General features: G+C 44.9%; 1 protein-coding gene across 13 annotated transcripts in view; it reads left to right on the top strand.

Annotated features, from left to right (window-relative positions):
* Nucleotides 1-21,960, top strand: part of LOC119441640 (coiled-coil domain-containing protein AGAP005037-like) — a 320,692-nt gene extending 298,732 nt beyond the window's left edge. For all 13 annotated transcript variants that reach the window (XM_049661483.1, XM_049661479.1, XM_049661480.1 and 10 more), the window contains 2 exons: nt 6,309-6,833; nt 15,624-21,960. In XM_049661483.1, the coding sequence (XP_049517440.1) occupies nt 6,309-6,833; nt 15,624-15,860 (762 nt within the window). In that variant the 3' untranslated portion in view covers nt 15,861-21,960. The remainder of the gene's footprint in view (nt 1-6,308; nt 6,834-15,623) is intronic.
* Nucleotides 21,961-22,404: the final 444 nt, after the last annotated feature.

The raw sequence follows: 22,404 nt of genomic DNA, 5'->3' as shown, positions 1-22,404 counted from the left end.
GAGTGTGAGGACGCATTCCGTCAGCTACTAACCTCTGGGCCAGTCTTACGCCATTTCGATCCCAAGGTCATGACTGAGCTACACAATAATGCTAGCGGTGTGGGCGCCGTCCTCGTTCAATTTCACCATGGGCACCAGCCCGTCGTTGCGTACGCAAGTCAGACACTGATGCAAGCGGAGCGAAATTTCACTGTCACCGAATTGGAATGCCTGGCAGTAGTCTTCGCCATCCAGAAATTTTGGCCATATCTGTACGGTCGCCATTTCAAGATAGTCACGGATCATCATTCCCTTTGTTGGCTAGTTGGACTGCGGGAGCCTTCTGGACGGCTGGGACGCTGGGCGTTACGCCTTCAAGAATACAACTTTTCTGTCACCTACAAGTGCGGTCGGTGTCATACCGATGCCGACTGCTTGTCTCGTCTCCCGTCGCCACACACCAACGCTAACGACGACGACTTCGATGACTACCTTGCCAGCATTACCGAGTTTCCCGACGTCAGTACCTTTAAATGTGAACAACATCGCGATCCTACACTGATACCCCTATTGGAGGCTGCCCGCACGTCAGGTCAGACCGCACCGTTCACGCTGTGTGACGGCCTGCTTTATAAAAAAGAATTACTCTGCTGATAGCGCTTTGTTGCTCCTAGTCGTTCCCGAATGCCTGCGTACTGCGATTCATCGCGCCATGCATGACGACATCACGTCGGATCACCTGGGCTTTGCCCGGACGCTTCATCGATTACGCCAGCGCTTTTATTGGCCGAAGCTTTGGAAGAGCACAAGACAGTACATTGCCAGTTGTCCAGGTTGCCAATGTCATAAGAAGCCGGTGTCGCTTCCTGCAGGCTTTTTGCAGCCAGTGAAACCCCCTACTTCACCATTTGAAAAACTTGGTATCGACTTGCTTGACCCCTTTCCCAAGAGCTCTACCGGCCGTCGCTGGATTATTGTGTGTCGACTACTTGACACGCTTTACTGAGACTGCGGTGCTTACCTCTGCTACCGCCGCCGACGTGTCGTGCTTTCTGCTTCATTCTATCATCCTACGCCACGGCGCTCCACGTGCTGTTATAAGTGACCGCGGACGGCAATTCACCGCCGACCTTGTTGAAGATCTGCTGTGCCTTTGCGGTTCTACTTATCGCCATTCAACACCATACCATCCACAAGCCAAAGGCCTGACAGAATGCAGGAATCGTACTCTCACCAACGTGTTGTCACTCTACGTCTCAGCTGATCACAAGAATTGGGATGCTGTGCTGCCCTTCATCACGTACGCATACAATACAGCCAAGCATGAAGTAACCGGGTATGCGCCTTTCTATCTGTTGTACGCTCGCAGTCCCCAAACTTTCTTGGATACCATTTTGCCGTTCACACTGAATGAAGACACATCCATTGCACAGATATTGTGTCGTGCCGAAGAAGCGCGTCGGCTTGCTTGCCTACGAACTATCTCCTCGCAAGTTTCAACCAAGGCACGCTATGACGCCCAACGTATACCTGTCACTTTCGCTTCGGGCGATCATGTTTAACTGTGGGCACCTGTACGGAAGAAAGGCTTGTATTGCAAGTTTATCGCAACGTATAGCCGTCCATTTGTGATACTCAACCGATTAAGTGACGTCAACTACGTCATAGCAAAACTGACCTCCAATAATCGCCGGTCGCGGAAGACACAAGTGGTTCATGTGACCCGCCTGAAGCCCTACCATTATAGGGTTCCAGAATCGAGCACTACCAACCACGTAGTTCCTTAACTCGCTCGGTGAGCTTCGTCTGTGCCGGAGGAAGATGTTACGCTGCGCGGCAGAGCCGAAGAAGAGGAGATGGAAGAAGTGCACGCGGTGTAGAGAAATGCCCGACTGCCTGCGATCTTGTCTCTATGCCCCCTCGATCATCTTGTAAGTAAACCCATCTCACCCACAACAATATACAAGGTGCTCTTATTAACCATAAAGGGCTCGGAACATTCATGCACTACATGATCCTTCCCTTGAATAAAGGAGATATACCAAAATGACGAATAAGTGGCCGCCGAGGCGCTCATGCCAGCTGATAAACAGAATGCAGTCAAATTATATTGCATTGAATGTCCTGCGCTGTTTGGTTAAACACAGCATCACCAGATGGCATCTGCCCTTTATTCCGCGCTGTAATATTAATTTTGGCCTGGAGTTACATAACACCAGCCCGTTCCAGAGGGTACGGCCACAGCATCATCATCATCATCATTATTGCACGGTAGCAACAGCACATCTATGATGTGACCCCAGAAAACTTCCGGTTGCATGTTTATGGCCAGTCACATTTGCCAAGAAAAACAATTTTGTGCCGTAGTTGACCATATTGGTACATGTTTCTGATGTGTTCACATGTAATAAACACGGCTCATGCTTTTAGCTCATGTATGTAGCTTTCATGTGCATTTCAATGTAAACTTTATTTATCAGATGACGTGTTTACTGCATAGCTAAACTGATGTCGTTTTAAAACAAATTATACGGTTTTACGTGCCAAAACCACAATATATTGACACAAGGCGTAGTAAGGGATTCCGGAGAAATTTTGGTAACCTGGAGTTGTTTAACGTGCACCAAATGTACAGTACATACGGGCGCTTTTGCATTTCACCCCCATCGAAATGGGGCCACCGAGGCCAGGATTTGATACCACGACCTCGGGCTAAGCAGCCAAACACCATAGCCGCTGGGCCACTGTGGCGGGTAATTGTTGATATTGATATTTGTTCGTTATTAAAGCTTTATTGTATGCGTTATCCACTCCATTTAGCAGCCTCTTCCAGTGGGTGAAGAATAAGTCTTTTTTTGTGTGTATACTTTAAAAGGGTCGATACCGGGATGGTCTGAATGTCATCCCTGTATACTGCTCGGGTAACGAGTTTGGCATTTCCAAAGCGAATTCTGGCTTGTTTTTGCCTAGTCGTATGCAATTTCTTATTCCCGATCGCATGTGGTGGTTTTTTTGAAGCTTCTTGGTGGTAATGTATCCTTCGTATAAAAATGATAATTTCATATGTGCATAACTGTATACTCGAATATTTGCATTTTCTTTTTCGCGTTGTTAAAGGGACACTATCATATATATGCACCTATTCTGTGAGTGTCTTTACTGTCGATCGATAGTAAACGAAAAAGCTCGTCATGGTTTCCCAATATTTTGATCGCTCTAATGCTTATCATAGATTTCCTGGCCCATCAATGAAGAGATGAAGAAGAATTTTCTTTCTGGCTTGAAATGTGTTGGCCACTAGCTTTAGAACAGTATGCGTTGTGCAAAGAAAATTTTGTAGCTGCAGAGGTGTGAAGGATTTCTTATTCTGCTGCAGTATGCTTGATTTTCCCAAAGTTTGACCAATCAAGTATGACAAGATAAAGTCAACTCGGAGACTACATGCCGGTAGCGTACAACAATATTACTTCATCTTAAAAATTACCTTTAGAGAAATTCGGCATCCTATGCCTCGTTTTGGAAAGTGTTAGTGATTGACAATATCTCTTGAAATCGTAATATGCAATTTTGCACAAAATTATATGCATGGTATATGACAAGGCTGTTAATTATGCAATTCAAGTTTCATTGATTATTGAGTGTTGGTTCTTACGGAGCAAATATTTTGATTTGAAGTCATATAGTCGTGATTTTTTATCTTTAAGGTCAAGTGTGTTTAAGCCCGTTGTCGAAGTTTCCCGAAGAGGTTGACCGAGTGAAGTTTATGTACATTACTTCACTTTGTACATTTGTTCTACGCTTGGGTGGAAGAAATGTTTTACCTTGCATGTAACTTCACCAAGATCGTGGCTTTCTGTAGAATTTAACTGCTTATTTCTTTATTTGTTAAATAAAATAGCGAATTTGTTTAAACCTATAGACTGAGCGATCAGTCACACTGGGTCAGATGAAGTTTAACATACGTAACACTGAAGATGTCTCACTGTGGCACATCTATACACAGTTCAGCACTTGATAGAGTGTATGCCTGCTCCTGCCAATTTGGTACTGTAGCTACGAGAGTAGATCCCTGCTGGCTGAGGTGTCCAGTGCAGTTGTAGTGCGAAGGAGCCCCCCCCATACATGTAAATGTGTACGTTTGAAATGGAATGGTTTCTCATCGTTGTTAGTAAATGAAAGGAAGAAGTGGCAGTTTCGCCCGAAAGGCGAAGCATCAATTGCGATAGCAAATTAATAGAGAGCTATACGAAGCAAGGATAGTAGTTTAATTGGCCGTATAAAATCGTAAACATTTGCTTACTAACTAAATAGACAAGCACAGTGTCACATGTGCACAGGTAAACATGAACACATCTCGCTCGATGACCGTGGAAACTCGCTGTGAAAACGCCGGTGTGAGAACGTGCGCCAGCAGCAGTGGGCAAATTGACCTTCCCGCTGTCTCTCATCTCGCTTCAACGCAAACTAAACGTCGAAAGCAGAGCGCATACGAAGCTACCGGCATTCGGCGCATGCACTTTGTCCCCATCGCAGATCGCTTTGAAGATGAGGCCTGCGCGGGCGCACACTCTGCCCGCATCGCAGATCGCTGTCAAGATACGGTACGGCCGCGCTTTGAGCAGCAGCCGACGGAGAACGCACTCCCCCCCCTCTCCCTCACCTCACTCCCGTGCCTCGCGCTCATAAAAGACGATTGCGTGCTTCCGGCCTTCCACCCTCGCGTTCGCTACATTGAGCCGCGATTGCCGGCTCCGCTCGTACACTTTCACTCGCGCACACACAGAGTACTGCGCGGAGCGACGATTTTATCGCCGTTGGACTTTATATATATACAGAACCTCACGGTGACGGCGACGATGACGGCAATGTCGACAGCAGAAATGCGCTTGGAGTGTCCATATAATTGCCATCGCAATAAAAAAATGTGAGGTTCTGATTAGGCAAATTGGTCGAAAACAAGAGCAAGCATTGCTGTTTTGTAAGGTAGCGTTCCACAGACAAAGGCACCTGCCCAGCATTGAGGTTTCGCATACCGCCACGGTTTCGGAAGGGAACCAGTGGCATATGTAGTGCCCACTGGAGAAGGAGCACTGTTGGTTGGCTGTGGTTGAGGTGACGTTACGAAGAGCATGAGAAGAGAGGATGGCGCCACCAAAAAGGGTATCGCGTGCAGAAGAAGTTGATGCTAGGAACTGAGTAAGGAAGTTTGCAGCACAGAGGAACTGTTGATCCCGAGTTATTGCAGAGGACAAGGTGAAGCATGCATTTCCACAACAAGATCGAGCAAGTGCCGGAATTGCGCAGAGGACGAGTAGATGACTAGTGGACGAGTGGATGAATTCTGGAGAGACAAGCAAAACACAAAGAAAGTCAACAAGTAGGTTGCAAAGGGCCACTCCACAGTTGTAGCTGTTTGTGAGCAACGATTACTGCGCAGAGGTATGGGTATTATTTGTCTGTGGCTGTTGCGATATCGTGATTCCGAATAATAGCAAGTTCATTTACAATACTGAAGGTTTAAACACGATAAATCGGCCCTCGTTTCGATCATTGGAGCAATCTCGAAGAAAACTTGTCGATACATATAGTCAGACGAAAATGACAAAATTCTCTTGATTACGCACTTGAAAGGTTATTTGTGAAGATCGATGTTATAAATTCTTGGTAGGAGAGGAAAAGCTGAATGCATTGCAGTGAGCATACATTAGTCATTCTCTTCAACCTCTACTCTGTGCCTTCACGTGTAGTAGTGTCCGAAAACAGCGGGAGGTGAAACATTTGAAAACAGTCATTGCAGCATCTAGTGATATTTCTGTGGGCTGGATGGGCCGATTTCGCCTCACGTATGAGAGCTTCAGCTACCGAGCGAGTCGAACGTGCAAGCACGTTGATGCTTCGTGGCCTGCCTGAATTCCTGACGTATGTGGCGCGAGGGCGCGCTGGGCTCGGAACAAGGGGACGTGATGGCACACTCATGGCCATCACGCCTCCGCCGGGGAGAATGAAGCGAGCACACGGTGTCTTCTCTCCAGCGCGCTTTCGCACCACAACTTTCGCATAAAACGTTTGTCACGTACCAGGGCCCGTATTCTCAAAACTTCTCTTGCGTAAGTGCAGTCTGCGATTGATCGTCTCGCCAATCGCTGACACAAAAGGCCGGGACGAATAAACGCCGTCCCGTTTGGTCGCTGAAACTGAAACGCTCTTGCGTGAAATAGTTTTGTGCGTACGGGTGCAGGAGCTTTTATATTAAGCGCCAGCGCGAAGCTCTCCAGGATGCCGATAACCGTTGCACGTTTCGGTGCGGGGTTCTGTCGGTGGCCTTGCAGACGTGCGACGCGGCGGGTGAACCGGCCGGCGGCGCAGCAAGCGACAGCAGCAAGGGCAGCCCCGCAGCGCGCTCGGAGAACGCCCTGGACGCGCTGCTGGACGAGCTGCAGACCTTCTCCAAGCCTGCGGACAAGCGCGGTGGCGGCAGGCCGCATTCGGCAGACTCGCCCGTCAGGGCCTCTTCTTCCGCGTCTGTGGGAAGCAGCAAGCCGCCCTCCGGCGCCACGGTCATCGTCGTCGACGGTCCGGGAGGTGGCGGCGTCAACAAGAAAACGCCGCCTCCACCTCCGCCGCGCACCACGAGCAAGTCACCGGTGACGTCGCCCACGGGCCCACAGCGGAGCCGCTCGGAGCCGGTGCGCACCAACGCGCTGGCCGCGGAGGACGCGAGCAGCAGCAGCAGCGGCAGCAGCGGTGGCCGGCGAGACCAGCTCTCATCCAACAGCAGTAGCAGTGAGAGCGTCAACTCGCAAGAAGGGCTACAAGCACGCAGCCGACAGGAGCTGCTCGACTCGCGGCATCAGGTCGGTCGTGCACTCACTCGTGTAGCTCCACCTTATAGTCCAAAGGAGGCAGGAAAACACGAGACTACCGTAGGAAAAATGAGGCGGAGCCTCGCATCTTTGCCAAGGTTTCGGATGTGGTATCGAGTTGAAGGACCCCCGCCAGCTCCGTCGAAATTTTTTTAAGCCCTGGAAGCTTGTTTGAATTGGATTTAAGTTATATAGTGGAAGTTCTGTCCAGGGTTATTGGTTACACGTACATTGGAAGTACTGTCCATGGAGCAGTCTATAGCAATAATTTTTGAAAATGATTCAGTTATACCAAGGATAACATAAATTAAACATTGCGATGCGATGCTGCAAGGAGTTGCCCTATGCTCCCTGCAGAAGGACCTCTCTCCATTACTTCGAGCAAGCGTCCACAAGCGACATTTTCTACCCCAACGCCCTCCCCTATCACACTCGAGGGCCTAGCTGTAGTTTGTCACGAGACTCGCCTCATTTTTTTCTCACCGTTTCTTGCAGCATGACATACTTCAAGTGACTGCGTTGCGCTCTCTGCCGTTTACGGGAATCCCCAAATAGTCTGCGTTGGTGCTGGTTATTTATGTGCTTGCGCTAGCTGATTCCAACACGCGCCTGCAAATTTCTTAACTTCATCACCCCACCTACGTTTCTGCCATCTTCGACGCAAAACAGGGGTAATTGGAGATCGCAAGGAGAGGCCTTCGTCCTGCAGTGGACATAAGTGTAGACTGATGATGATGATGATGAATAATGCGCTTGTTGCGCTATGTGTGATGTAGAGGCACCAGCTGTGATATCTTGGCGGCTGGGGCTCTTTTGAGGACTAGTGCGCGCGGGCTGTTGCCATAATTTTGAGCTGTTCTTGCCTGGTACATCGATATACAGTCGAACCACGAATAGGAAACATCAATATAATTATTGGATATAACGAAGTAACTATAAATTTTGGATGGTCATGCTTTATTTAGTGGAGTAAGCTGAAGGTAACTCGAAGGTAAACTTTAAATCATGGCAACATTCCCTCAAAATCTTTAAAATATCAACAAATTTATGATTTAGCAATGTGAAATATCGGGATGCCTGCACACACGTCTTGAGGCTGTTAATGTGGTTGACCCCTCTGTAGTCAATAGTTGACAATGTGTGGCTTGTTTTCTTAAGACAAAGAATCCTGGATAATGTTCGGCATTTAGTATAGAAGTTGAATCAACAAATGCAGAGTTTTAAGTCATATTTGGTTGATGATAATGATGAAGCTAAGTTTGCTGTTAATTCTGGCACTAGTGTGGAACGTTTCTTGGAAATATTATCGTTTTATTTATGGTATAAATATGTTGAATGAAATGGGAAGACCATTGTGTAAATCTCAGGGATTTGTACCAGGTCAAGGGTAGCCCCAATCCTGTTATATTTTTTAATGTGCTTTCTTATATTTTTCTTAGGTGTGTTGCCAAAAATTTAAGTGCATTGGCTATTAAGGTCTTTAGGTACGTTGATGACTTTCTAATCATCATGGATAACGGCAACCAAAATTTTAAAATTCGTGATATATTAAAGATTACTTTGCTATAATGTGATCAAAAATGCAGGATCCGACTAGGTACCTATTATAGCGAAGCAAATTTTCGGTTGCATGTGCCTAAAATATATATATTCTAGTAGCAAACAAGTCAAATGCAGTCGCCGACTGGTTTTGCGGACCTGCACAATTATTCGCACCTTACTGCGGGTTCCGTGCTGTGTTTCGGGCACGAGTTGCCACAAACATAACAGCCACGAACAAAGTTGCCGCCATGATGACTTGCACGAAACGGCAATATCGGTTGCCGAGTACCGACGAAGCAGCGCGGGTTAGGCCTAGCGACCTAAACAGTGTGGCCAGCAGAGCTGTGAACAAGCCGTCGCGGGAAGCTTGCCGTTTGTGCTCGTAGACCTTATCGGCGATCAAGCGCGAGATCAGAAGCATGGGCTAACCTGGAGGCCGAAGTAGGGAGTACGAAGCCACGTGCAGTTCCCTCCCACGAAACACACAAGCAGCTATTTGATGTCTAAAAAATGTCTTAAATGGATAATTCAAAAGTCTAATAGCTGTCCTGGTCAAGACATTTTCTAGCCGTGGACTTCTACAGGTACTTCAGTAAGCCCTACTAACGTTACACTAAAAGTTGGCTAATAAAGAATTGCATTAGACGTTCCCAGAATTCTGTAATAATGGCTTCGGAAACATTATGCAGGCTTTTATAAAACATCTTCACAAGAACAAGTTAAGAATTTTACTATACGTTCCCAGAATTCTGTTATAATTAAATTATAACAGAATTCTGGGGACGTCTAACAAAATTCCTAATTAAGCTATAAAAGCCTGCATATTGTTTCCGAAACCATAACGTATAATGGCTTCAGAAACAATATGCAGGGTTTTATAGCTGTCTTTAAAGCAGCATTTATAGATTGTCATCCTACAGTGCCGTACGTGGTAAGCAAAATTAATGGCCACTTCTTCAGCATACCATGCATCCGTATGCTAGCTTCATAGTACACATGTTACTATATAGAACTGAAAATTTAAATTGAAGCATTACATTATATAATTTATAATAGCTTGCATAAAATTTTGTAACATATATCAAATGTGCACAACAAAATGCAGAAAAAATTACAACCTGACATTGTGAGCAAGCGGCTTTATTGACTAATAAATGAAAGGACATGCAGAATGATTTTACAACATTTTTAAATACAGTAGAAAAGGTGACCACATAAAATAACACGTAGCTGCAGTAATCACAGCAATCCAGGTCCCTTCCCTCTTGGATACCACTGGCTGCCCACAGAAGTTTGCTCTGTAATACAACAGTGAAGAAAAAAGCGAGCAAGCCACGCTTGATTTACAATAAAGATGTGCGATTCGGTATTTCAAATAGCAACATATGTGCCGTTGTTTTACCTCGGTCACATTTACTTTATAAATTTAAGCAATAATTTCTCTCAAAATCTTATGCTGTACGATGACATTCAGAATTAAGTTGCAGATATGATACGAAAAAGCTACTGTAGAGTGAAATTAAACTGGCAAATGGTTTAATCCACACATGACTTGCAGTAGGTCATTAGCAGTTAGATGGTTTGCAAACAAATCTCTTACAAGAGTACGTTACTTTTATTTAGGTAGTAGTGTTGGTGGGTTGTAGCAACAGGTGGGCTTAGCCTGTCAATCAAGGCCGGCAACTGCTCCTTCCGAGTGTCTCTTACAATATCACTGCAGTATTGTACCACAAGCCAATAAAACCATTCTCTTCCTAAAGGGACCCCGAAACACTTAACTAATGATAGAATGGCCTCACTACAAAGGACGCCGTCTCACAAATCTCATGCCGTAAAAGTTTTCCAATCCTCCAAGTATAAGTGAAGTTACAACACCAATGCAAGAGTATTTTCCTGCCTGCTCGCGTGTTGGAAGCTACACAGAAGAGAAGCCAAGACAGCAAAGCCTCGGTATGCTACGCAATGCAGCACGCCGCTGCCATCTTAAAGGCCACACGCAGCTGATGCTGCTATGCCCAGTGCAAAGATGAAATGATTTTTGCCCTTTAGCGATTGCATTAACTCAACAGTAGGAATGATGTATTACTGAGAATGCTCTCGTGATCACGAAATCAGCCAATAGCATTGGTAGGCCAGGTGCTTTCAATGGGACGACATTGCGGAAGCGAGAGCAAGCGATTTTTTATTGTGTTTGACACGAGATTGTAAATTCCCTGCTGCATGCAGTGCAGTAATAGTTGGCTCACATGTTCACAGCAGCTGCTACAACAGATCGGCAACATTTTCTTACCATTTCAAGAACTGTTTCAGGGCCACTTTAAGAACGCAATAAGAAGACATGAAGCTTCTTTGCATGCTATAACTGATCCTTCTAGGAACACGAAGTGTTGCAGGCATGCCTGCGGAAGGTTCCTTTTTGCAGATTCTTCAGAAGAATGTCCCTTCCATCTTAGTACCTTGGGCACGACCACAGAAAGTGCTCAATGTCTCATCGCACATAGTACAGTTTGGAGAATCAATACGGCCCATCTTAAATAACCACGCTGGTGTATGAGCAGATCCTATCCATACTCGATATAGAAGTGATGCTCCTCTCAACGAAATCGCTTGGTTACACAGGGCGCATATTGAAAGCGTGAGAATGCACTAGCTGTTTCTCTGAAGTGAATGTGCAACTTTATTATATACCTGTTTTAAAAAATGCAGAATAGCTATTGTTTGATATATATATATATATATATATATATATATATATATATAAAATAAAGCTGTACACTCACTTCAGAGAAAAAGCTAGTGCACTCTTATGCTTCATTCATTAATATCTGCAAGATAATTAGGTGCAAACTATTGTTAGCGTGCCCTCTTGAGGACAAAAAGATCCCCGGAACAAAAAGCATGTAAACTATATATCAACACCACAGTTGTCAGTAAACAGCAAGCATTTTCAACAGCAATACAATTAGTTAAGCTCTGGCTTACCATGACTAAGAGAAATGGCAGCCAGGCAGCCACATGGTGCCAAATAAGAAATAACAATACACAGAAGAGGTGCATAGAAATCAAAAGAAGCCACTTAACAGTACAGTCAAGCCTTGCATGCTCCTACAGGTTTACCTTAAGATTAATTAGGTGTGCATGAAACTGTGCGAAACAAACACCGTTTGGCCCCTACTGCTCATCTGATTGCGCAACATATGCCCTACACTAAGATAAACAAATTTGTAGCCGCATACAAATGGTCAAATGCCGAAAGTATGGAAACAATGCAGAGATTGTGCACGCACATAAACAAAGCGACCGAATAAGCATACATTCAGGCTCTGGCTTGCAACCATGCGACTTACCTTAACTAGACAAAAACAATGGAAGCCAGCAGGCCTTGTGGTTCCGTGAAAGAGTAAAATTGCTGCATAGTAAATAAATAGAGACAGTCAACAAAACAGTCAACATCTGGCTTGCAACCATGGGACTTGCCTTGACTAGACAAAAACAATGGAAGCCAGCAGTCCTTGGGTTCCGTGAAACAGAAACAGCTGCATAGGAATTAAAAAGAGACAGTCAACGAAACAATCAACGTCTGGCTTGCAACCATGCGACTTAACTTGACTAGGCAAAAACAATGGAAGCCAGCAGGCCTTGCGGTTCCACGAGAGTAAAATAACTACATAGTAAATAAAAAGAGACAATCAACAAAACAGTCAGGCCTAGCATGCTTTTTATATGTTTACCTTAAGTTTGATTGGTGAGTACACAACTGTTGAAAAATATGGCTGCTAAGCCACCGTTGAACTCTCTATTTCCGTTCCAACATGTGCCCTACAGCAAGATAAAAAACAAATTTATAACAGCATACAAACCTTGACAATGATATATGGGTGACAAGAATGTAGGAAAAAAACAATTCATGACCTGCTTCACACTTCAACAGATGCTCTGCAATCTGTAAAGTTGCAGCCCTGATGTTTATTTGACGTGTAATTATGCAGATTAATTTTTAATAGCACAAAATCTTCATAACATTATTGAAAATATATCTGCTCTGGACACACAAAAGATGCACGGGCCCGCCAAAACAAAAGTGGCATGCAGGTTGTAGCAGGTAAACGTATACGTACCGTAAGGAACTGCAGCGTATCTGCAGGTGCTGGCCAAGCCTTGAACATGACCAAAAGAGCCACGAGCGGTGTACACGCTATGTAGACTCAATAGAACTTGGGAAGAGAACCATGAGCACCGGCGAGCGAACGCTTGCGAGCATGAGCACGGCCCCTTGAATCACTCACGGTTAAAGCCCCTGGAAGCTTTACTCACGGTAAGGAAGCCTACATGCAAACAGCGCGTGCATGTAGGCTCCCTACTCGCGGTAACTTCAGCGCACCCCCTGGTGCGGTCAGATCTGTCGCGCGCGGCTAGATCTGTCGGTGACGATAGCTGGTATCACGATTCCGGTTTCTTCACCGCTTGTTCAAACAAAAGGAAAGGAAGACACGGCTCTGATAAGGACGCTGAACGTGCGCGCCCGGCCGTTTTCTTTTCTTTTTTTCTAAACTTTGCCTGTCGTGACAGACCACGGTGTAATATACAGTTAAACCTGCTTATAACGAACCTCCATATAACGAATTCCTGGATATAATGAAGTTTTTCTATTCCCTGCTGTTACTCCATAGAAGCACATGTATTTGAGACCTCTACGTAACGAAGTGGCAGTGGGAAACCCCCTCGAAATAAAGAATTTTTCTCGCCAACAACCTAGAGATTTCGCCCCAAATTTTGTCATTTTGCACGAGCAGCAACCGGAAGCACCTGCTACGGCGCGACGGAATGCGAAGTGGCGGCGTTGGGCTTGGCACGCTCGAATTCACAGAGACTGCGAGGCGAGAGTTAGCACACATGTGCGAGCGTGCGCGAGGCTGGCCTGCATCCCTCGACCCGGCGATCTTGCCACCGTGGGCGTGACCTTTCCCCCTTCCTTCATTCAAACCTAATCTCGCCGCTCGCTGCAGCTGGTCTAGCCCGCCAAGCCGGCACTCTCCTTTTCCAGTTGATGTTGGCAAAGAAAAAAAAAGTTTTTTTTTTCAACGCGCTGTCAGCGCCACTCTTTGGTTACTGCGCAAGTCTCTGCGCTTCACTTCACTAACCTGACACTAGGTGACACTATACAATGCTACGACGCCATTGTGTCGCTCGCTATTCGTTTCCGACGCCTCGCACTTGTGCGAAACGACATGCGTCCACGCATCCAGTACCTGGTGTGACATTCCAAGGAAGAGTGCTTCGACAAAAATGGAAAACGGGTGCGCGTTACAATCGAGGGCGCGTTAGAATCGAGTAAATACAGTAAGCATTTCTTTTTCAATTTACGTGCCGAACCTGCATATAACGAAATCCTCTTTATAATGAAGTTTTTCGGGAAGGTGTCAATTTTGTTATATCCAGGTTTAACTGTATATCTTACACTGTGTGACAGACTCACTTGTATCGTGCATCGCGCCGTGGCACGGGTGAGTTTTGCTGGCCACGCGGCAAACACGTTGTCGACGCGGCAATCGAGTGATGAGATCGGAAAGGAACCAAAAAAAAATAATCCTGCAGGATTTTTCTGCTTGTTTACCCAAAGGGGGAAAGCAGCGAAAGGCTATAGGCTGCAACGGTAATGGATTGCATATGGCTTGTTAAAGTCGCACGAAATGTAATGCTGCGCGTCGGGCACGAGCATTTAAAATCTTTTTCACTTTCACGGTGGACGCCCAAGCATGTCGCACATTTTCTGACAAAAACATCTAAATAAGTTCTTGAGTTAGACGCTCTCAAGACGTTCACCAATGTATACTCCGGTGGCGCCAGAGGTGGGATGTTACCACAGCTGAAACACAATAGCATATTTGATTAACCGTACTTCCTGCTACATAATGTTTTCAAGAACATCTGTTTAACGTCTTCGTGTAGACCAAGGCATCTTTAGTCGTTTGAAGCCGTTCCGAGAAGTTTTTAAGACGTTTTGTGTTTCGTGGGCTCTTCCGGTTCTAAAAGCCTGTTGGTGGCTTGCTCCACTAACAGCTTGGCTTGGCTAGACGCAGTTGGAAAAGCAACGTGGCGGTCCCGCGTGATCATAGCGATCACACGGTTGAGTATTCGAGGCATTGCAGTGCAGAGGAGCATGTATCTAATTTAATGGCTGTTCCCGTGCCTCGTAATAGTACAGCAAGATGTCGACGGGCCACGAAGACCCATTGCTGAATGCTGGAGGCTGCCTACTTTCGTTTCTTTTTCATAGACCTGATCACTACTTTTTTTTTCGCCGATATCTGAGTGGATGCTTATAACGAATACTATATATAACCATGGTATTTTCGTATCTGACACGACTTCGTTAAGATAAGATGTGACTGTACTTTTTTGCAGACGCGGTCGTCAGTGTGTGATCTAAACTCTGACATTGTTTGAAATGCCCAAACCTAGTGAGAAGCCTCTCATCATGACCAAGTGTTGCAGAAATCTCGACCTGGGGCTGAAGCTCCACCTTTGTTAATTTGTGGTTTTGGCTTCGTCCGGCCATTGCCATCCTTCTGCTTTATTTTCGTTGGAGCTTTCACAAGTATACAGTATGTTCACAAAAAACCCTTCCTCCAAGTGTCATCTTCATGCTTGCAACCACGAGCTTTTCCTTTACAGCTGTCTTCCTAATCTCGTCAATCTTGTTCGCCATTTTGCGCTGTTAGAATGTCTACTGATGGTGTCGTTTACAGATATTGTTAGTGAAACAATGTGCGATATTATCCAACTTCTCTTCCTTTTCCCTGTTCATCACTGGCTCAGGCGGTGCACAACCCGAGCTTTCTCCAAAATGTGTTGGTCATGTTCGACAAATGATAACAGAATGCCAACAATGATAACAGAAATGATAACACAATGAGAACAGAATAATAACAGAAATGATAACAGAAATGATAACAGAATGATAACAGAAATGATAACAGAATGTCATTTCGAGTTTCTCTTTCTGTGTCTTTGTCCTTGATTAGCAGTCAACACAAACTAGGCCAAACTCAAGTTCTTCTCTATAACAGAATGCTGCCAACATAAAGCAAGCCCAAGGCTTGTGAAGTCCCTTCATGCGAACGTTTTCAATTTCCTCTACAATATAGTGGTCCACCGCGAAAAAAAAAATCAAGCAGAAAATGAAACAAACGTTTGACGGGGAAAGTGTCTCACCTCAAGTGCTCTGTTGTGCCTCAGGAGCTGCTGCGGAAACAGCGCCAGCTGCAGGAGCAGTACGCCCGGCTGCAGCTCCTCCAGCGCCTATCGCCGCCCAAGCCGGACCTGAAGAAGACCGGCAGCGAGAGCAACATCCTGCACAAGGCATCACTCTCGCTGGGCAGCGCTGGCGGCGCGTCCGGTTCGCTCACCCACCTGGCGGTGCCGTCGTCGGCCCTGCGCACGGGCGCCAAGATCTACGAGACGGATATACTGTAGTGTCCGTACGATGTGCGCGCATTGGCTTGGCTTTGTTGAGATGTGTACGGCCCACCATCTCGGGGGCTCCCACCACGTGCTAGTCCCGGAGGTCTGACTCCACTGATGTCCAGCGAAACGCCGCGGCCACAGGCGCCAAAGGTGGTGTGCACAAGGAAGAATCGCAGCGGTGAGGTGCAATATTGAGCGAGGCGATTGTATCAAAATTAGTCTTATGTATTGGTCCAGTTGGTACTTTGGACAAAGCATAGAATCTGCATAGCATTCTCATTACATGTGACGATATTTATAGAGCATCCACGAAAACCTTCTGTCAAATTTTGCTCGTTGGAAGTGTTTGGAAAAAAAAAAAGCAGGACTGGTGAACAGGCAAGACTCCTTTACGTTTTCGTTAAAGCTTGCTGTGGCTTCGACAAAGTGTTTTCTTTCAAAGGTTTCAAAAGTCGCCGAGGCGTTAAACTCAACATGAGCTCTTCGGTATCTTTCGCACTTCCAAAAAATTGGCCGAGCCATGAGCTGTGAACTTAAGGAAGGGAAACATGAGGACAGCGTGCGGCTCCTTTTTGTGGCGTTTATTTTCTCCTGTGCACTCCCAGCACTTCACTGCGGCGTGGTTGAAGTGCAATCGACACACTTGGCTCGGCGTCTGGACAGGAAGTCTTGCATCGCGAAAGGGCACGTGCGACATGCCAGCCTGTTTGTTCTGGACGGTAGATGCCTCGCGGTAGGGGTAAACAAGTGCGCGAGGAGGGTTGCGTGGGAAAGCACCTGTTAGGCTCTGACCCGGTGAACACAGGATGATGTGCAATGCGCAATTTAGGATTGGGGGTGGGGAGAGGCCGACATTGGCCACGCGACTGCGGACGTGGCTTTTATTCGGGAGCGTTCGCCGGGCCTCTTCCGAGACAGCACTCGGCCAAATAACCACGCGACACGGTCGTTTTTCGCGTGGAAGCAGCCGCGCGGCCGGAACTGTCCGCGACGGGGCGGCCAAGTCCGCATATCGTGTGCTTTGTCTGTTTTTTCTCTTTTTTCTATCTACACGACGGTGGTCTTAGCGTGTATATTTCCGTTCCGGCGTGCAAGCGCTGCGTGTGCAATTGGCAAGGTGAGTGGTTTTAACCGCCTTTTTATTCTGTGGCGGAAGAGGGATGAATTCTGTGGTGGGAAAATGCCAAGGCTTCCAGGGTGGCGCTATATGCATATACAGGTGTAGAGGAACCCTCAATGCTGTTTGACGCTTACACTGTCGGAGTTACGCTGTCCATTGAGCAGCTTTCAGTGAACGCCGTGCATGAATTGTCTGGAGAGAGGATGCTTGGGTAAAAAATGAGCGCAATTTGTCATGCATAATCACTGTTAGTCACCGTAGTGCTCACACTTTTGAAAAAAAAAAAAGGTTCTGTACACTTTTCTATTCATAAACTGCCTCTGGCAGGCGGACATATTTGTTATGGTGCCGGGTTGTTTGTTCGCCCAATGTATTCTGTAAACAAGAAGTTTCGCAGTGGTCTGCAATGTCATAACGTGCATCGTGTTCACCACCTATTATAGAAGACGTTGCATTGCTTGCAGCATCCGCACCATGGACCTTGTCGAAGAGCCTTGAACCTAACTGTTTCTCCCACATTTTGACGCTGTCATTGTCTTCTTGAGAATGTTGTAATTATTGCTGGAGACCACTGTGCAGGCATTGTCGACATATGAGGCCGTTAAATATCTGGTATAAGTCAGATGATGAAGTACATGCCTTTGATGCGTACACCGTGTTAGTATTTCGTCATCGATGTTCTATCACTTATACTTTGTGTCGACATGAAGTGCTAAGGCTCATGAGTTGTGGGTGATTTGATTTAGTGCATTTTTCCCATGATTTATTAATTTTGGAACACTGAAGAATGTGACATGTGCTACCTTGTCATGAAATATGCAATTCACAATATGAAAGCAGATGGTTTCCTTGCACATTCGTTAATAAGATGCTTACAAAAACCTTAATCATTGATTTATGTGGCTGAAAAAGCAATGTAAAAAAAGAGACTTCAGAGAAAAATGGTCTCTTCAAATTTCAATGACATTTTTCTTCTATGTAAACAACTGTGAAACTGTATTCTACGAAATTTGCTCCATAACTTAATATTTCACCCACTATATAGAAATGCTCTGCTGTTACTAATTGGAACCTAAAATCTTCAAGTGTATAACCAGCTTCTTCTTGCGATATGAGTGCAACTTCGTTGTCTGCTATGAGCTGCTCAACTCATTTGCGGATATGTAATTGTTTGTTCTGACCAAAAATGTTCGCTCGAAGCACATGCATTACCACATGCGAGCATGCTACGGGGAAAACTTTATGTTAAATTTGTAGTCTGAACAAAAATTTCATTCACATAAGTGTGACAGAAAAAAGAAGACAGTCTCGCAGCCCCGATTCAATGACTGCATAAAGCAGCTCCAGTGCTATGTATTCTTTCACAAGACCTAGTAACCACAGTCACATGTAAGGAACGTTTGCATAAGCAGTGCTTGAGATCAATCTCACTTGAACGCCACTCTGCACTGCAGATATTGAAGTACATGTTTGGTGTATTTCGGCGTATTAAAAATACGCAAAAATTGTTCGTTTGGAATTAATATGTATGTAAGAGTAAAAAGCTGTACCCTTCGAAAGAACTTTGAAAGCAATACGGCTAATAGTGCAGACAACGGCACAGAAGGGATAAAATCATGACTTGCATTTTGTCTGGTTGTTTGCGTTGTTCATCGTGTTGAACGAAAAGCAAGAATTCGAGATTTGACCTTTTATGTAGTTTAGAGAAACTATAGTTAGGTTAGAACATGGCGAGGGCTTTTAGAAGTGGAACCTGAGCTGTGATATAGCAAAAAAAAAAAATTACCATTTTCCAAATGATGCAGAATCATTGTGATTATGCTGCAAACATTAGCACATTTAATAATTCTAAAGCTCAGTGGGCAAAATTTGAACATTACGTGTTAGCTCACCAACTACCACCAAAAGTCTTCAACATAATACATTTTTGTTCATGAGAAACATGAAATATCGGGCGTTATGAGGGAACCAGTTTCCTGTGACATAATTAATATTTACGCATGTTCCTTGCAATAACTTTGGGTACACAGCAAGCTACAACGTACGACAAAAAACATGAAAAGTTAGAAACATTATTATCCTTACCACTTCATTTGTGGTTATGGTGTGTTCACTCCATTTCCATATGAAGCCACTCGCTGTGTTGTACTACGATGAGGTACCACTCCCTTCCCATATTACTGCTGTACTCTCATTTGTGTAGCGTTTCCTCGTGGTTTGCCCTCCGTAATGTCGTGCCTGCGGACGCGGCTGAGTAACTCCCTAAGTGAAAAAGAAAATATGTATTCAGAAAACCCATCTACACCATCGTGTTTCCACAAGTACCTGCCTCACACCCCTACCCGTATACAGTTTGCATGAATGTGCATAGACTCCTTCGATCTTAGGTCCTCCAGAAGAAAATAGTTGTTTTGAAAATTTCCAGCCCACTATAGCGCGTGTTGTTACATGTTGATAAGCTACTGACTTGATGGTGGCGTCTTCTCAGTGTGGCGCAGCGCCAGAGCCGTCGTCATGTCATAAGGCATGTCACTAGAAATGTCTATTGGCTGTCTGCACAGTATCACGTTTCATAGATTTGTAAGGGACAACAAAGTGACAGATCAAATATGTTGGTTGAAGCAGGATACTCGTAAGCTCGATCATAAATGTGCATCTAGAAAAGAAACCATGCTATTGAGGACTTGAAACATTAGGTATAGACTGGCACACTTTCCCATAAACACCTTCGGGTATATAAATTTTAGTTTCTCGCTTAATTTGGCCGTCACTGACGACCCCCAAACCACTTGTATCTCGTTTACATAAGGAATCGTTGCCATTTATCACATTTAGCCTGGTACAAAAGTTCCCTGGTAAAAGTGCTCGCTGCCATGCTGGATAGAAAGGCGCGTGGCAGGTGCTTTGGGCCGGTATTTTGCAGCAATGCATTACGCTTTATTCTATACTAGTCTTATCCATCGCTCACGGCCGGCTGATCCCATTGATAACGTGAGCGGACCGTCGCTCTGACCACTGACCAAGCGTGAAAAGCCGTTAGCATCGGAAAGGCATCACTAGAAAATACCGGCCCTGGTCGCTTGCGAGTGTGATGTTTATAGCATACCAGTGCTAGGAAGCTTAGCACCATCGTATGGCATGGGCAGTCTGGCAGCAAATTATTTCTCCAACTTTTTCGACTGAGACCACACATTCACAGCGCGGTATTCTCCCCATGAAGTCGCTTTTTGTTTTTATGTGCAGTCAAATGTCAAATCGACATGTGTACAATTACGAGTGATGCTATCAGCCTATTTCACCAACATAGGGTAAATATCTACATGTTTTATACACTAATGTATTTATTCTGCTTTTCAATGCATAATTTCATAACTAGACCCATTTTTTTGTACTGCGGAAGCAGTTCTTTTCATGGTCACGCACATGTTTATTTGCCGATGACGCAACAGTGAAAAACTTTATAGTCACGTTAAACACATCACTGCGAATCACCGCTCGTGTTTCTTGATGCGCTGAAAATAGTTAGGTCACCTGCAGTGGTATTTGTTTGACTTTATGAAAGTGTTAGTTTCACCTGTTAAATTAAGAGAGCCTATATAGATCACTGTCATGCTTTAACACAGTTTTGCATCCTTGGCGACTTGTGAAGTAGAGACCTTGTTTTCATTACGTGGTATATATGAGCAGTATGCATTATTACAAGGCGACGCTGAAGCCTTACCTTGTTGTTCCATCCGCTGTGTCCTTTTGCCGCCTCTTCATTTCCAAAGTACCTGTGTATGGACGTGCGCGATAGGATGTGTCAAAAATTCTCCTCAGTATATTTATTAACCCTCCACCTACTTACGGCAACTATATTTAGTCTTTTTGGTCACTACAGGGCTCTGTTCAATGTTGAAGATTTCATACAAAGCAGTAATGCTCTTTCTTCTGCGTTTCATGAGCCTGTATGTTATCCTTAAGTTATTCACTTGAGATATGCGCGAACTTTATTCTTGCACTGAATGTGGCATGGTCATGGGGTTCCTTTGTTAACATACAGAAGACTTTGGTATCCAGGGTTTCATGACAATCTTAAGCAATAAGTTAAAAAGAACACTTAGTTGACTCGTTGCTGATGAAATATGTCGCTCAAAGCACTTTTGCTTGCATCCATCATTTTGAAGAAATTGTGCAGAGCGTTTTTCACATGGTGTCATGCATATTCAGGTTATTATGCTGTGCTCGTATTGTTTCTGATTTGCATAGTTCTTGAAATTAATGTGGCATCGAAACTATGTAATTGTAAAGAGAAGTAATGTCGCTGCAGTGTAAGTGTAAGCACATTAGTTGACAAAAAAGAAAGCAACGTGCATTTTGAAAATGATATGAAAATCCTTGTTTAACTGGATATGCAAGGTCCTAATTCTATTTATGAGTATGATTTCCTTAGCTTCATTAATGGTGACGAATATTTTATACGAGTACCACTTAACTAGCTTTGTGTGTGAAACATCTCTCTTGCTTAGAAGATGTAGCCACTTTTTGACCAAGGCGTGATGGCGATGCAATATTAGTATTCTGTGTGCGTTTACCGTTTATTTTCCATAAGCACTCGTAACAGTGCAGAAAACTTTCAATTAGAAAGGTTAAAATTTGCATACTTATGCGTGTGTGTACATACATGTACTGTAGCAGATTTTTCTCGTGTATAACTAGCTGGCACGATTTGCAGACGCCTACTACCGTGGAGGACAGGCCACGCTGAAGCGTTATTTTTAGACTGAAATGCAATGAAATGGGATGTCATTCGTATGCCTAAACAAGTGGCGTTTCTATTATCTTACTCGTCTCAGGTGCTCTTTCACTTGTCATAGTCGCTACCATATTCAGTATACAGCGTGAACTCGTGTGCTTTCTTTGATATTGATTGATCACTGATTGCGGAGTAGAATTGTAACATAACTCTGTTGTGAATTTTGTCAAAAATAAAAAGTTGTGTCTTGTTCAGCGTCTTGTCTGAGTTTTGAGTGTGTTGCAGCGGTGGCTCTGGTTCCGTAGGTGTTTCCAGACGGAGCAGAGATGTTACCCAAGAAGATAACTCTCTTCAATCACGCTCTCAAAGAGCTGAGTAACGTGTGTTTCTTGTTGCTGACTAACACACGGGGTCTAAACTGAGTCCTCTGCGACGTGTTGCTCATAGCTAACTGCCAAGTGAGAGTAATCGATTGCAATTTTTTGATGCTCGTCAGTGCTATAGCATAAAACATTGTTCTGTACAATTTTATTCGCTGGTCATCTACGAGAGGCCCCAGACATTTCATAGTCACCACGAAGCTAGCAGTTCTGTGCTGTATTTACATTCATTCCTACCAAAAATTCCCAGCTTTGACGTTTACTTGTAGCAAACATGCACGAAGCAGGCTGTGCTCTTTCACCTATAGGCATCTGACG

Source organism: Dermacentor silvarum, chromosome 2 (genome assembly GCF_013339745.2).
Source record: "Dermacentor silvarum isolate Dsil-2018 chromosome 2, BIME_Dsil_1.4, whole genome shotgun sequence".
NCBI lineage: Eukaryota > Metazoa > Arthropoda > Arachnida > Ixodida > Ixodidae > Dermacentor > Dermacentor silvarum.
The sequence above is the reverse complement of the archived record's forward strand: the minus strand, read 5'-3'. Positions and strand labels throughout refer to the sequence as shown.